This window comes from Drosophila mojavensis, unplaced genomic scaffold (genome assembly GCF_018153725.1).
Source record: "Drosophila mojavensis isolate 15081-1352.22 unplaced genomic scaffold, ASM1815372v1 contig_136, whole genome shotgun sequence".
Classification (NCBI taxonomy): domain Eukaryota; kingdom Metazoa; phylum Arthropoda; class Insecta; order Diptera; family Drosophilidae; genus Drosophila; species Drosophila mojavensis.
The window spans coordinates 31,356,637-31,374,116 of NW_025318667.1; the positions used below are offsets into that span (position 1 = coordinate 31,356,637).

Consider the following 17,480-nt stretch of genomic DNA (forward strand, 5'->3'; position numbering starts at 1 on the left):
CTGGCATCTGACTTGAACTTGAATGTTTTCATTCGATAAAAACATAACGGGATGATTTATCGAATTTTAAAAGCAAACTCGGCATCCGCGATGTATATACGGTCATTTAAAAAAAATTTAAGTCTCTAGCTCTTATATCTTCGGAAATCGACGCGTTCAAACATACGGACAGACGGACGGACAGGGCCAAATCGACTCAGCTCGTCGCCCTAATCAAGAATATATATACTTTGTGGGGTCTGCCACGCCTCCTTCTCCCTGTTACATACATTTCAACAAAACCATTATACCCTGATTTCCCATTGAAAATGCGTTCAGGGTATAAAAAACAAGTAAGAAAGCTCTAGTCGAGAGTGCCCGACTACGAGATCCCCTGAACCCTTCGAGCAATAGCTGTTTCAATCATTTTTCGCGTCTTTCTGCTAACACAAGACACACACACGCACACACACACACACACACACACGCTTACACACACAGGCATATACACACACATCATACGCACACACACACACACACACACGCACACACAGAGAGATACGGACGCACGCATAAAGACGCATTGGCTGCAGTGGTGGCTTACTAAGGGAAATTAATTGTTCAATAACTTTTCTTGTGAATGTAGTTTCTTCATGAAACTTTTAGATTATGATTATATCATAGATATGTATGTATTTGCCAAAGCACAAGTCTCTACTATTTGAAATACGCCTTTTACAAATGTGCGGGTGAGGGGGTGAATTAGGAGTGGGGGGTAAATTTTGATTAAAACCGAAATTGTATAAAATGCATATAAGTATACATAAAAAATTTGGAGACTTTAGCTTAAAAGATGTAGGAGATATAAATTTATTACTGGTTTTCGATAACGTTTTTAATCGAATCGAAAACTTGAATTTTTTTTCTAGGTCCGTGTATAGCACGCGCATATCGAGTTTTTCTCTATATATCGATAATTACTCCCGATATTTTATTATCGATCAAAAACCTTATCGAAAGCTTGTTATTTAATTATATCTCCTACACCTTTAGAGCTAGAGCTTGCAAATTTTAAATGTAGACTTATATGTATTTTATATAATTTCGATTTTTGTTGTGATTCACCCCCTACCCCTATATCCACCCCCTCACCCTCACCTTTTTAAAAGGCGTATTTCAAGTACTAAAAACATATTATAATCATAATATGAAATTTTCATGAAGATCGTATGTTCACAAAAATAGTTATTAAGCAATTAAGTTCTTATAGCAAGCACAGACTGCAGACCATGCGTGTTTAGGCGTGGGTGCTTGTGTGCGTGTATGTGTGTGTGTATGCGTGTGTGTGTGTGCGTGTGTCATGTGTAAGCAGAAAGACGCGAAAAATGATTGAAATATCTATTGCTCGAAAGGTTCAGGGGGTCTCGTAGTCGAGCCCACTCGACTAGAGCTTTCTTACTTGTTTGTTTAGCATTTACAGATTGTGAATGCCCATCTACTTAATATGTTGTAGTCATATTTCAAACAAAGTATAGCTCGATATCGAGCGTCCGTAATATGTGAGATAAGGCTGCGGACTACTCTTCATGTTGCCACATGTTAAATATATATGTATATACCCTATATGTGCGATTCCTTGAACGAACGCTTCCAATGTGCAGGTAATGGGCAAGTTTACTCAAATGATTGAGCTCTCGTGTGAGTTACCTGACGATTTCGCCAATGCCCGTGAGTTAAGTTTATTGGTATGGTGGTGGGGAGGGGGGGAGGGGTGTCTATGTGTGTGTATGTGTGCTCAATGTATGTATGTATGTGTGTCTGAATGTGTATGCATGATTCAATGCTCTAAGATAAGATAGTGCTATCAACTTTATCTCTGCGTGTTGGTTCACTGACTGGGGCTGGTTAGGAGAGAAAAATAAACGGAATAGTAGTGAACGGTATTTGGGAGTGCCGCATATATGGAAGGCGGCAGGTTTGGTCGAAAACTGCCCAATTCTCAAAAGTTTCTAAGCTTATCTACAAAAGTTTCTTCGATATGCCCACTTATACAATGTTAGTTACATACATACATATTCATATATTTGTGTGTATGTATATTTGTTAATGCGTCTGTTCGTATATCGCTCTCTTTTAGATTGATGATCATTTTATTTGAAAGCATTTGCTGTTGTACATAAATATATATTTTTGGTGAACAAACGAACCCTCACCTCGAACCTACCACTAATACAAATATGATTGTATATATATATATATATATATATATATATATATATATATATATATTAGTAGTAGGTATATGTATGTTCGGTAAGCCTCGTTGTATATACTAATACGTACATATATGTATACGTTAGCCACATATTGCGAGTACTATCGCTATCAACAATTCTTCGGCAGTTTGCCGATAGATCAGTTTGCGCGTAGAAGGCTTCTCCTTCCTGTGTATACTCGTTCACAAATATACATATGTGCATATGTAAATAGATATATACATATGTATATACGTATACGTATACATATATATGTATATATACAGATTTAAACTTAATTTCTGTTTATTTAATTTGAAAGGATTAGTGTCTGTTCGACCAATAAACAGCATTATACACAGAATGGTATGTTTACACATTGGAATTTGTGGTCATAACGAGAGTGCATTCAAATACATGCATAGGTAGAGGTGCACTTTTGCAGTTGGAAAACGAGCTATTGTGAAATATTTTCAGCTTTTTTGTGACATGTGACATGACAAACTAAAACAGTTCAATTGTTGTGAGAATGTTTTCTATACATTTTGCTATAAAAAAACATATTATACGTATATCTACAAATAAAAGTGGATTAAACTACTCAGTAATGTTTTTTTTTTTTTTTTTTTTTTTTTTTTTTGTGTTTGGAATGCAATTTATTCTGAGGAATAATGAAGAAGTGTAAGAGTTTAGAAAGTCTGTACAGCCAATATTATGAAAGCAGTACCGAACTCTAATAGCAATCCTAATATGTATCGTTTGTATCTATTAAATAGAAAGTTAGTCATAAGAATTAGTGTTTGATATACCATCGTGTGAAAAGGGATATGATTATACGATTAGTCACAGACATACATAGTATATAGTTAAGTGCTATCTTGAAAATGGAATTAATAATTGTTGATTTGAAACAAGTGCAATCATATAAATTAGTTTTGTAATATTACTTTTGCATACTATTATTTCCTTTGGAACAACACACTCTTAAATACACTCTTAATAATTGTTGATTTGAAACAAGTGCAATCATATAAATTAGTTTTGTAATATTACTTTTGCATACTATTATTTCCTTTGGAACAACACACTCTTAAAAACTTGCTCTATATGTTTAAGCTTCAAATCAAATTGTATAAATGAAAATGAAATGAGTAAGCTTATAGCGTGAATATGCTAAGAAACCTGAATTTAAATTTTAAACAATGGGACGAGTCTTTTGATTGGCATTAGGAAGGGTTGGTATCAGTATACTGAACATCCCATTCCTATTTTCCATGGATATGAAGAGACTAATGCTGAACTTTGAAGTCCATCGCCATTTTTTGGGATTGTTGAGACTCATTTACATATATTGGAATTGTTCTCCTCCATAAAGTATGCTATCATAATAGGTAATTGCTAAAAACTTTCTCTAACAACGCTTACATCAGATAATAAGAAGCAGTATAAAATCTTTATGGTACAGAAATATGGACGTCATTCTATTCGAATTGTGAAACCCAAAATCTATAAACTCTTCAAAGGGTACTTATCCGATAGACCAATAGATGATGTACTACTACCTATAAAACATGTTACTTGGAATTGCATTATGAACACAACCCAATGAAATGTGGGCAATGCTTTGGTATATTGACAGCATGCAATATCGGATATATTCCTATATTTATATACATATGTGTATATATATGCATTATATTTATATTTTTTATATATGTACATGAGTGTTTCGTAGAAATAACATTAATGTTGAAGTGTCTTAAATGTGTGTTAGTCAGGTTAGGTAGATAAAGCATAGTCATATTCTTATCAGGTTTCAGGGTGTTTGTATGCTGATATGGGAGAGTCTAGTCAAGAGCGCCCTATTTGAGCAAAAAGAAAATAACTGTCGTATAGAGCGTGCACAGTTTTGGTGTAGTCCATAACCGATTAAGTTGGATTAGCGGAGATCTGTCGAGCGCGAGAGACCAAGGGACGCAAAGAAATTGTACCTCCGAGCGTCGAGTATGACACATGGAATAAACACAATCACCAAAGGCCCGAAAGTGATTCGTTTGATTTTGGACTAATGAAAGAGACAGAGCTTGTAATCATTCTATACTGATTCGTCGCCCCTCTTGCTTTTCACTCGCTTCGTGGTCGCTCATAAATGGAATCTATGTCCCCATTTGACAATACATGCTTGTGCAATAGTATATTCGCACAACATTTACGCTAACCGGGATCGGTTGGCTTGCTTTGATATTGAACGTTAACGGCGACTATCTGCATTCGGGCACTACCCACTAACCGCTATACACTACTCACTACCGACTACCCACTACCCACTACCCACTTCCCGCTATCCACTACCCACTTGCTACAATAGCGATAAGCCCCTATACGAGCAGCTTTTGGTTAACATATACAAGCCGTTCGGTAGTATGCGATTGCTTCGACTCCGGGCCACATTGTATTTAATCAACAACGAATTTTATTAGACTTCGACGGGTTTCGTAAAAATATGGATAAGATGTTTTCAAAGATATTTGTCAAGCGGGTGAGTTATCCTTTCACATATTTACCTAACTATCAAGATATTCTCTTGCACTTAAACATAAAAATAATTAAAGCTTAAAGGTAGGCTACAGTTTTGTTTTTGTTTTACATTTTATTTTGGATTCAATTTTAAATTTAATTAAAATAATTCAACGCACTCTGCAATTCAATTAGGAATTTTCTCCCTGTGCACACATCAAACGTTACGGCTGAGTTGCGACATCAGAAAGAGTCAAATCTTTACTCTATTATCTTTGTATTATCTCTCGCTGAATGTGCGCATTGATGTGGCGGTGACACACCCTAAGCGTGCGTAAGTCAATACCCATTTAGTCGAGCATATTTGAACAAAAACCTATGGTTAGTTCTCAACATAAGCCCTTGCTTATAGCGCCTTCTAAACTTTCAATAACGTCATTTATATTTGGATTGGGCGTGAAACCTTGAAGAGGTGCTATATTGCTTTTAAATTGTTTATCTTTGCTTGTCAATTGCTTGTATTTGTTTAAAAGGTTTCGGACGCACAACTTTTGGAGCTTAGTTGCTCGAAATATTACTAAAGAGAAATATCAAATTGCATATTCAAAGAAAAATTCAGTTTTACCTGGCACCATTGAAATTAGAAAATCTATTTAGAATAGTTTATGTTGGTATTAAAAAAAAAAAAACTTATTGAGTATCAACAATTGCTCTATCTGAGCTATTGCAGTTCTCCCATAGGCCTGATTGTAGCTTTGAGAGTCAGTAACTCAGAATCTCAAGATAGCTGAAAGTCGTAGATCCATCAAGTTTGGTCTACAGTTTCTTTTAAAGTATGTAAAAGGAAATTATGTGTAACTTGCTCTGGCACGAATAGAAACAGAATGCGCTTTCAAGCCCATCAACTCTTGAATTCGTAATTATGTATTTTAGTATTTGATCAAGTACTATAATATGGCATTGAATTGTCAACGCTATTTTAAGGATCTTACGGGAAACTGGGATATATCTTTTTATGACAACTCAATTTTATGAAGTGAATGTGATTTATTTTATATTATCTACAGTGTTATATAAAATATTATGAAAATAGATATATGTATCTTTGTTATACATATACATAGTATATACATATGTATGTACATAAAGTACAAATGTCTTCTGCGATATTATTACTGGTTCCCGTGTTTGCGTGTATGCGAATATTTCAGATCAATCAAATATCGACGAATTTGACGAGCTGGAAAATTAAGCATGCACTTTGAACTCATAAGTCGAGTATACGAGCAGTAGGTCTTTGGCGTCTCGAATGTAGCACTCGGTAGCTAGCGCCAATAAGATCAAATTTTACGCTTATTGGCTCGTGGACTATACGAGCGGGAAGCTGGTAAAGGGAAGGCGCATAGCGCATGGGTATGGGTATGAGAAGTGCCCACTGGCAATGCAGATCTAATTCTCAGTATGAGAACGGCTTTTAAGTTGTGCACATCGCGTTCGGGTAGCAATTAATTTGATTTCGTTTATATATGTATGTATATTTATAATTTTAACAGATTTATCGTGATAGTCAACAACAATAAAATATATAGATTAATAATATAAATATTTTAAATATTTATATATACATATATATTATATATTATATATTATATATTATATATTATATATTATATATTATATATTATATATTATATATTATATATTATATATTATATATTATATATTATATATTATATATTATATATTATATATTATATATTATATATTATATATTATATATTATATATTATACATTATATATTATATATAATATATTATTTGTTATATTTTATATATTATATGGTATGTACTCATTGAGTGGAGAGCAATTCTCACATTTATTACGTGATGTTCGACGTCAAGAGCGTGTAAAATATTAAACATCTATCTAAAAGTCATGTAAATGTGAAAAACAAATACCACGCATTGATATGCACACCTACATACACTAGGAATATGATATATATATATATACATATATATATATATATATATATATATATATATATATATATATATATATATATATATATATATATATATATATATATATATATATATATACGTATATACATATATATACGTATATATACATATACTGCTCAATTGAAGTGTTAAAATTACCCACTTAACATCGTTTTAAGGTTATAATTTTAATATGTGTGGAGAAAGCAAATTGTACAGATACAGACGCAATCTGAGAAACGTGCAGATGAAGTACATCAAACGGAAATGCTTTTAAAGCAACAGCACAGAAAAGAACATGCACAAGTGCAATTACAGTTCCAATTCGATCTGATTTAGCTAACCATTTGTCAGTTGTCGCTGTCGCTGTCTCTGTCTTTGTTCCTCTCATTGAAACTCTCTCTGGACTGAGCACAACTTCCATAGAGAAAAATGCACATACACAAATTGTATATGATTATAACGGTTGATCTGCTAATGAGTGTCAGCAAGGTCTTAGACAATGAATTTCTTTGGCCATGACTATCTAAGCGGATTTCGGCGCATTAATCATATCGGTGCATATCAGCCATCTACCTGGCCTGAACAGGAACCGCACTACTATTTAAAGGAAACATTTATATGGAGACAACGCAAGGTTCGTCACAATAACCTACGCATAGAACAAAAAACTCATGCATGCATGTATATATGTATATACTAATAAAGTACTAAACAAAACTGAAAGCTTAACACACCGAATTTTATATTATACTGTTGAGTTGCTAACAGTTGGTTGCTTCACTGGTCGTCATGTCGCCTCGCTCATAGTCTCAATATGAATCATAATCAGCAATGTTGGGTTAATTAGAAGACAATCTGATTTAATATGCGACCCGAATCGTAACCCGATCGGTAGCTTGTCTAACTGAGAGAATAACCAAGCAGTTATTCATGGATGCAAAGAAATATATATCTATAAATAAAAATATATATATATATATGTATATATACATATTTTTATTTATTAACCCCATTAACCTTTTAGCAAGCACAATATGATTCCCGTGCAATGCTGTACATTAGGTATGAAATGCTTGTATAACAGCTAGAAAATAAATAAACAAAACTTTTATGAATGTTTATATTTAATTGCAAGAGTCTAATTGAAGTACATGGATCTTTCGATATGTCCGCGGGAACAATTTAGTAACAATAAACAAAATGGAGTTCAAATAAGTCAGAAAACTCTAGTCGAGAGTGCTCGACTAAATACTTCCCTGAACCAAACTAATAAAAATGTAGTATGGTTAAAATTTCAATTTCGATGTATTTAAAAATATTGGACAGATAGAAAACTCATTTAATTAAACATATAAATATCTAGATTCGAGCTCGCGACTTCTCGATCGAGCGTCACGCCGCTACTCACTACGCCACCTCATTTCTAGAAGCTGCATTGACAAACCTGAAATAGATTCACTGCTGCAGCGCCATCTAGCAAAACTATACCAAACTAACAGCTGATGTGATTCTAAGAATGTGCTAGCTGTTGGCCAAACATTTTATTATTTTTTACCGTCGATTGACTTAACGGAATTTAATGAAACTTTCAGCATATGATCTACATATTCTATTGAATACTTGAAAAATTTTAAAAAATTAAAAATCATTCACAATTAGCTATAGTGGCATCTGACTTGAACTTGAATGTTTTCATTCGATAAAAACATAACGGGATGATTTATCAAATTTTAAAGACAAACTCGGCATCCGCGCTGTATATACAGTCATTAAAAAAAATCAAGTCTATAGCTCTTATATCTTCTGAAATCGACGCGTTCAAACATACGGACAGACGGACGGACAGACAGACGAACAGACAGACGGACAGGGCTAAATTAACTCAGCTCGTCGCCCTGAACAAGAATATATGTACAGTGACGAACTAAATTATTGGCACAGCAAGCTTTTTAAACTTTAAAGCAATTTTGTAATTCTTTTTTAACGTTTTTTTAGTGAAACAAAAAATTTACTATATAGAATTGGGTATTTATTAAATTAAACAGTAAAAATATTGCGAAAAACTTCAACGCACTTTTTTTTTTTAAATTCAATAACCAAAAATAAACCTCGATTTTTCTGAACAAAATTATTGGCACACTAAAAACAAAAAATTAAACAAGTAAGAAGGCTCCAGTCGAGACTGCTCGACTAGGAGATACCCTGAACCCTCCAAGCTGATATTCTAATCGTTCTGGACTTCTTTTATGCACACATACATACACATGCACGTATAAGCACGCGCTCTGCAAACTGCGCAGCTAGCAGCGGCTGCGCTTGGGCTGCACTGCAGTGTGGGCAATATTATGAGAATTTTGTAATTTACAGATTTTGGATACCACGCCCCCTTCGCCCCCAATTTGTAAAAAACGCATTTCAAGTACTAGGGACTTGTGCTTTGGAATGTACATAAATTTGAACATTATGATTACGTTCTGATAGTTTCATTAAGGTTGTACGTCTAGAAATTAAATTATTCAACAAATTAATTCGTATAATATTGCCCACATTGCAGCGCAGCCCAAGCACAGTCGCTGCTTACTGCGCCGTCAGCAGAGCGCGTTGTTATACGTGCGTCTGGATGCATGTGTATGTATGTGTGCATAGAAGAAGTGCAGGATGATTAGAATATCAGCTTGGAGGGTTCAGGGTATCTCCTAGTCGAGCAGTCTCGACTAGAGCCTTCTTACTTGTTATAACCTGAACCCATTTAAAATGGGAAATCAGGGTATAATGGTTTTGTTAAAATGTATGTAACAGGCAGATTTCAAATACTAGAGACTTATGCTTTGGAAATGCATGCATATCCATGTTATAATCATAAACTGAAAGTTTCTTGAAGAAAGTACATCCACGAGAAATGTTATTGAACAATTAAGTTCCCATAGTAAGCAACCACTGCAGCCAATGCGTGTTTATGCGTGCGTGCGTATGGCTGTGTGTGTGCGTGTGTGTATGTATGTGCGAATAATTATTGAAATATCAGTTGCTCGAAGGGTTCAGGAAATCTCGTAGTCGAGTAGTCTCGACTAGAGCTTTCTTAATTGTTCTTTTCTGTTCTTTACTCTATACTTAAGGAAGGTCATTGCATTTGCAGAAATGCTCCTTCCGAGCTACTCACATTTCTCCATTTGACGTGGGCTCAGTAACACACATATGTATGTATGTACATATACATATATGGTGAAGATCATATTCGTTGCCTACCAGAAGCCAGATTCCTTGCCGCGTATACCAAAGTTTCCATATCGTCGTTCAGATCTTCTTAATAATAACAGCCATAAGAATCATAATAATAATAATAATATAAATAAGAGTACTAAAAAAAATTACTAATATATACATTTGTGTTGTTGGACCATATATAATAATAGAATTATGATTAATATTAGCAATAATAAAAATGAATAATAAAGTAACAGTAAAATATCTGTAGAAATTTTCTTTTTTTTTCATATATATATATATATATATATATATATATATATATATATATATATATAAAAAAAAAAGAAAATTTCTACAGATATTTTACTGTTACTTTATTATTCATTTTTATATATATACAATATATTTTATATATATACAATATATATATACAATATATTATATATATACAATATATTATTTTATTGATATTTTGTAGGGATCGAGAGTTAGCACTATAAATGATTGGCTACAAATACAAATTGGCGGCTCTGAGGATGCTAAAAAGAAGAAGTCAACGAATCAGAATCGGATTAAGTCCACAAAGTACACATTGCTCACATTCCTGCCACAGAATCTGTTGGAACAGTTTCGCCGCATAGCCAATTTTTATTTTCTAGTTATGACTATAATATCGTTACTAATTGGTAAGCCTAAATCCAGACAATATATATATGTATATTTACTTCAGCTACATGGTATCTGTCTTATGTTTTCAGACAGTCCTGTTTCGCCCATGACGTCGTTGCTGCCTTTAGTGTTTGTGATAGCTGTGACAGCGGCGAAACAGGGCTATGAAGACATATTGCGATATAGAACTGACAATGTTGTAAACCGATCCCCGGGTAAGTGTACAAAATGTGTTATAATACATATGACAGTGTCTAATGTGCTAATTGTGGTCAACAGTAACGATCATTAAGAATGGCGAGGAGGCTATAATACAGTCGCAGAATGTGGCCCCGGGCGATCTGATCGTTGTCGAACGAGACTGTGATGTACCCTGCGATTTGGTCCTGCTGCGCTCAACCGATCCGCATGGCAAGTGCTTTATCACTACGGCAAATTTGGATGGCGAATCGAATCTGAAGACTCTGCTAGTGCCTAGGGATCTGCCAACAGTGCCCATTGAGCAGATGCACAAGCTAGGCATTATCGAATGCGAAACTCCCGGCACCGATCTATATAGCTTTAATGGAAAAATCGAGCTAGCCGGTGGCGAGGGACGCGTCCTTCCCCTCTCGGCCGAAAATGTGCTGCTCCGCGGGTCGCGTGTTAAGAATACAGAGTGCGTCATCGGCTGTGCCATCTACACGGGAATGACTACAAAGCTGCAGCTGAACAGTCGACTAACACGCAATAAGACAGCCTCAAGTGAAATCTACGTGAACAGATTTTTAATATTTATACTTGTAGCTTTAATAGCTATAGTTACCTTGCTCTATTTCCTAAAAAGGTAAGTACACACACAACAGTTCCATCCATTGGTAATTTCTTAGACAATTCGAATAGTTATGAAGAAATTCTTGGTAACCCAATCTGATAATGAATAATGTCTATTTCTGTAGATACAATGAGCTCTTTGTGATACCGAAGCTGAGCTACCTGGGACCTCCAGCGGATGGCTATAGCGTTAAACAGTTCTTGCAGGACTATCTGTCATTTCTCATACTGTTCAACTATTTGATACCCATTTCGCTCTATGTTACCATTGAACTTCAGCGCGTCATCGGCGGCTTTTTTATGGAGTGGGACACAGAGCTCTATGATAAGGAGGCCGATCAACAGTGCGTAGTGAACACATCGAACTTGAATGAGGAGCTCGGCCAGATCAATATACTCTTCTCTGATAAGACGGGCACGCTCACAAAAAATGAAATGAATTTTCAGCAATGCTCAATAGCAGGCCAGAAGTTTTCCTACAAAAAGACGCGACTGGAAGATTGTGAGACCAAAGCATTGATTGACATCAACAAATTTACCGTAGGTCAACATATTAACTGCATATTTCAAGTTAGTTTTAATTTCATATTATCGCTGACTTCTAAATATTCTTCCAAAAAGAATTCATAAATATGAGGAATATTTAGAACTAGGCAACTAGGGCGAGGGCTCAAAAGTAAAATAAGTGATTTATGTCTCAATGAGTAGTAGGCTTATATTTGATCAGTGAAATACAAATAATTTAAGGCTAAAACGTCTCAACAAATTTCGTAGCTTTCTTGGTCAACAAGAATAATTATTTGAAGTACCAATTCTATAGCGTCAGTAGTTTAAGGATGAACAGACTGACGCACAGATAAACAGAGGGAGATCAGAACTAGATCAACTTAGCTATTTGGATGTATATATATGCCTTATGGGGAATGTCTGCCCATTATATATGTATATATGTGTATTGATATATCGACTTTTACAATTTGTGTTCAATAGAAAGACCAGAAGGTGTTCTTCCAAGCGCTGGCCGTATGCCACACAGTCCAGGTAGCAACTAGCCCGCCGGCACATGTGCAGGCGGACAATAAGAATGAACACAGCAAGTCTGGACCGGCGGAAATGTACTCCATGACCGAAATCACCGAGGAGAGTCATAATTCAAGCCAGCACAGTGAGCTGAATGTAAGCAACACGATCGAGGCATCCGTGTCGGCACATCCGAACGGTGTCAATGCGACGGTGACCTCATCGGACGTGAATCCTCTGCTGATAGGCGACGACAGCTATCAAGTGGAGCGACGCAAGCGGCCGCAGGTAGTCAAGCGCAGTCCGAACTTCGCCCGATCCAACAAGGTGCATATTGCGGCCGCTGGCGAGATTGCTAGTGGCACCACAGAGCAGCAGAACGGTCATTCAATGGCTGGCACGCCAGTACAATTACCGCACCTGATGCGCCCCATATCGTTGCAGTTCCAGCGTTCTACCTCAGAGCGTGATCTGCCGCAGTATGCGGAAGCGAACAGTGCCTCCGCCTTGGGTCACAGGCGTGCCCATTCGTACGGTGCTCCCAATGCGTATCTCTCCAATCCCGTCGGCAATTTGACGCCACCGGTTGGCGGGCTTTTTCGCACCGCCAGTGCCACATCGCGTGAGTCCTATGCAGCTCCTTTATTCACACGCCAGTCCACGATACTTATACGTGCCGAGTCCCAGCGCCGCAAAAATGAAATTCAGCAAACATTGTGGTAACTATAAATCTGCCCCTGCTGCTGCTACTGCTCCTGCTGGTGCAAAAGATAACTGTTTCCCATTTTGGTTGTATTAAATAGTTTGCTGGACTACCAGGCATCCAGTCCGGATGAGAAGGCACTTGTGGAGGCGTGCGCCTTTTTGGGTCTGGTTTATACTGGCGACGATGATGAGGTGCTGCGTGTACGTATTGTTCCACCACATGTGGACTACAAGCGTCCCTTCAACAACAATAAACACAAGGAGGACTGCTTCTATCGCCTGCATGTATTAGAGTTTACTTCGGATCGCAAACGCATGAGCGTAATTGTGCGCGACGAGGCTGGCAAGAAATGGATCTATACCAAAGGCGCGGAGAGCTATGTGTTTCCTCTATGTGCGAACAGTTCGGCGGTTATGGTCTCCAAAACGGACAACCACATCAGCGACTTCGCTCGCTTGGGTCTGCGCACCTTGGCTATAGCCAGGCGAGAGATTCCCGAAATAGAGTACCAGGAATTCGTCACTTCCCTGGCTCAGGCTAATAGCTCACTGGAGAATCGCAAGCAGCTCTGCGTGGAATGCTATTCTAAGATTGAGAGCAGTAAGTGGACAATGTTATCTGATAATCAAACTACTATATTTATATTTTGACAGACCTCGACTTACTTGGCGCAACGGCTGTCGAGGATGCGCTGCAGGATGATGTGGCAGATACGCTGGTATCTCTGCAAGCAGCTGGTATCAAGATTTGGGTGCTCACCGGTGATAAAGTAGAAACGGCGCTGAACATTGCCCTCTCCTGTGGTCACATACCGCCCGACGCCAAGAAGTATATCATACTCGAGTGCAAAAGTCGTGACGATCTGCTGATTCACTTGAATGTTCTCGAACGCGAGATCGTCTTCGGAATGGGACGGGAGTGCGCTCTGCTCATTGATGGCAAGAGCTTAGCCGTCGCTTTGGCCGAGGCACCTAAGGAGTTCCGCGACGTGGCCGTCAAGTGCACGGCTGTGCTCTGCTGTCGCCTTAGTCCCCTGCAGAAGAGCGAGGTAGTGGCCCTTATTAAGTCATCTAATGAGAACTATACTACAGCCTCCATTGGCGACGGAGCCAACGACGTTTCCATGATCCAAGAAGCCCATGTCGGCATTGGCATAATGGGCCGCGAGGGCCGCCAGGCGGCTCGCTGTGCCGATTTCGCTTTTGCTAAGTTTTGCATGCTGAAGCGTCTGCTTCTGGTCCATGGCCATTATCATAGCGTGCGACTTTCGTTCCTGGTGCTTTACTTCTTCTACAAGAACATCGTGTTTATGGGCATTATGTTTCTATTCCAATTTCACACGTTGTTCTCTTCGTCGTCCGTCTACGATTCTCTGTTCCTGACCCTCTACAATGTGATCTACACTTCGCTGCCCATTCTCTTCATATCCCTAACTGAAAAACCCTACACCGAGGAGAAGCTTATGCAGTAAGTAACAATCAATGCATAGATTGTATCTTTTATAAAACGATAATCTACACAATGGTATATAGTTTTATTAGCGATCCATCTAAAAACCATCTCTCCACCCTAACCTAATACTTTAAACGGAATTTCATTTTGGTTATATATAGAGTACATTTTAGATTAATTAGGTAATAATCCATCAAGACATCGAAAGGCATTGCAATGCCTTAGAAACTTGAGTTGCCAAATTTTTAATATACATGTATGTATACTCATTTAGAGCTTAGTGTTTATTTGGGATACCTCAATGTAATAATATAAGATATCATTATTCATATGACATCAGCCCCCTTAGACTAAATTATATTTCGACTTGACTTGATCGATTGATTTTCTTGTTTGCTTTTGTAGTAATCCGAAACTCTATAGGAAAAACACAAACAATAATCAGCTGCATTGGCCCTATTTCCTGATGTGGACCGTATTTGCGATTTATCATTCGGTGATCATATTCTATTTTGCGTACTGTATGTTCTACTTTAACAACGTCATACTGAGTTGGGGCCAGACGGCGGCTTTCTCATGTTTTGGGACGTTGCTTATCTGGGCTGTGGTGATCATTGTGAACCTGAAGCTCTGGTTGGAGTCCATGTATCTCTCCTATTGGTACATTGCGATAATAGTATTATCAATACTTGCATTTATGGTTACGACCGTTATCTACAACGTTATCAATCTGTAAGTTCGACCGCAATTCAAATGTGATAATCAATTTTAGAGATTATATATTCTCGATTCACAGGGACTACGACACTGATATTTACTGGGCGTATAACAACCTTCTAGGCTCCTTGCCCGTATGGCTGTACGTAATTTTAGTGGTTGTCGCTGCTCTAATGCCCGACTTCACGCTGAGAATGCTCCAGAGAGCTCTTAAGATCAGGAAATTTAGCATATTCCCAGGCAAACAACGAAAGCTTGAAATGCGCCAGAAATTCGAGTCGACCTACTTATAATACATACCTAGGCTTAATTTATTTATTTTGTTTTATTTGTACATATGTATACTATTATATATATATATATATATATATATATATATATATATATATATATATATATATATATATATATATATATATATATATATATATATATATATATATATATCTTTTTTGTTTGTAAAGTAAAATTGCTTTTTTGTTAAAATGAAATATATGTATATACATATGTATATCTATATATATATGTATATAAAACAAAGTCGTATTATGTGTTACAACACTTATAACTCGAGATCTGCTGGATCACTTTTCATAGTTTTTGATTTGTTGGATTTGTCTCCGCCCCGATCAGGAGAGTATATCTTAAATGATTTCCCATTAAAAATGGGTTCCGGGTTCCGGTTCCGGTAAAAATACTAAAAAAATTGACGAATACTTGAAAAACGCGTTATTTTCCCTATTGCTATTGAGGATCTTTGCATTGTCATTGAGACTCAGTAGGTTTGATAACAGTGTCAGTTTTCGGTCATGCAAAAAAAATTTATTCTGTGTAAATGTCTTTTCATAGGTTGTCTATGATTTTTCTTGATAAGCTATTATCAATGTCTCGATTGTTTTATGTGGTTTTGTGCGAGTGCATATTCAGTATAACTATTAATAAAAATGCCGCATCCTAGAAGATCTAATCTTTCCCAGCGGACCTGTAATTCAATTAGACAACGGAATATCGTGAGTCAATTATCTGACGAAGAACGAGAAATCGCCCGAAAAAAGCGCTGCGTTAGTATGGAGCAAAGAAGGGCCTTAATTCGTGCTTCTCAAAGACAAGAGCAAAGAGAGGCAGCCCGTGAAACGGCTAGATGAGAAACGAGAAATCGTCGAGCTTATCGTACAGATGAACAGAGGAATAATCTTCGAAGTGCAAGAAGAAATGGTTCAAGTATTGATTTGAATCGAGCAGCGTTTCGATATGATTTCACCATCGACTACGCCTTGCATCGTTGCACTTTGCACTGGTCCAATGGACGTTGTTTGCCAGCATATTGGCGCATTGAAGTTTGCTGATGAAACGCCCGGTTTGTGCTGCCTTAGTGGTAAAGTGACATTGCCATTAGTGGTCCCGCCACCAGAGCCACCGTTTCCTACTAGAATCACATTTTCTAGCGAACTTTCAAAAATACAATGCCTGTTTCCAAATTACTTCATTTGGTGCGGAAATTATTGAAGAACACGATGAAGTGGCAATCCTGATTGTTGGTGAAAACTTGGAAGCACGTAATATTGTACTTACACAACGCAATACTGCGCAACTACATAGAATATATGAAACGCACCGTTCATATGACGAGTTACAAAACCCGCTGATGTTTTGGCAAGGAGACGATGGATATCACTTTAATATCAAAATGATTAATCCATTGAATAGTAAGATCAATATCATTGTTTTCATTCTAACTTGATATACATTTTAATCTATCTATATTAATATTGTTTTGTAAATTAGTTCAGCTAAATGGTAACACGACATTCTTTAACTTTTAGGCGGTACGAAGTTCGCCAGGTCACCTAGTCTATATATATAAAGCAAAGTCGGATTTGTTCCAACACTTATAGCTCGAGATCTGCTGGACCAATTATGATGGTTTTTGATTTGGTGGATTTGTCTCCGCACCGAATAGCAGAATATATCTTAAAACAAGTAAGAAGGCTCAAGTCGAGACTGCTCGACTAGGAGATACCCTGAACCCTCTAAGCTGATATTCTAATCATTCTGCACTTTTATGCACACATACATACACATGCATCGCATATGCCTGCGCTCTGCTAACTGCGCAGTAAGCAGCGACTGGGCTTGAG

General features: G+C 37.0%; 1 protein-coding gene across 3 annotated transcripts; it reads left to right on the forward strand.

Annotated features, from left to right (window-relative positions):
• Positions 1 to 2,417: 2,417 nt before the first annotated feature.
• On the forward strand, positions 2,418 to 15,691 carry LOC6586307 (phospholipid-transporting ATPase IF). 3 transcript variants are annotated; one of them, XM_044009541.1, is made up of 11 exons: positions 6,226 to 6,279; positions 6,935 to 7,392; positions 10,444 to 10,651; positions 10,724 to 10,849; positions 10,914 to 11,460; positions 11,573 to 11,987; positions 12,438 to 13,186; positions 13,271 to 13,773; positions 13,827 to 14,640; positions 15,031 to 15,357; positions 15,422 to 15,691. In XM_044009541.1, exons 2-11 carry the CDS (start codon positions 7,258 to 7,260, stop codon positions 15,633 to 15,635), a joined length of 4,038 nt encoding a protein of 1,345 aa, XP_043865476.1. In that variant the 5' UTR covers positions 6,226 to 6,279; positions 6,935 to 7,257; the 3' UTR covers positions 15,636 to 15,691. The 3 variants fall into 3 exon arrangements, with proteins under 3 accessions (XP_015015993.2, XP_015015994.1, XP_043865476.1); XM_015160507.3 differs by lacking the exons at positions 6,226 to 6,279; positions 6,935 to 7,392 and adding an exon at positions 2,418 to 2,600; XM_015160508.3 differs by lacking the exons at positions 6,226 to 6,279; positions 6,935 to 7,392 and adding an exon at positions 4,106 to 4,773.
• Positions 15,692 to 17,480: the final 1,789 nt, after the last annotated feature.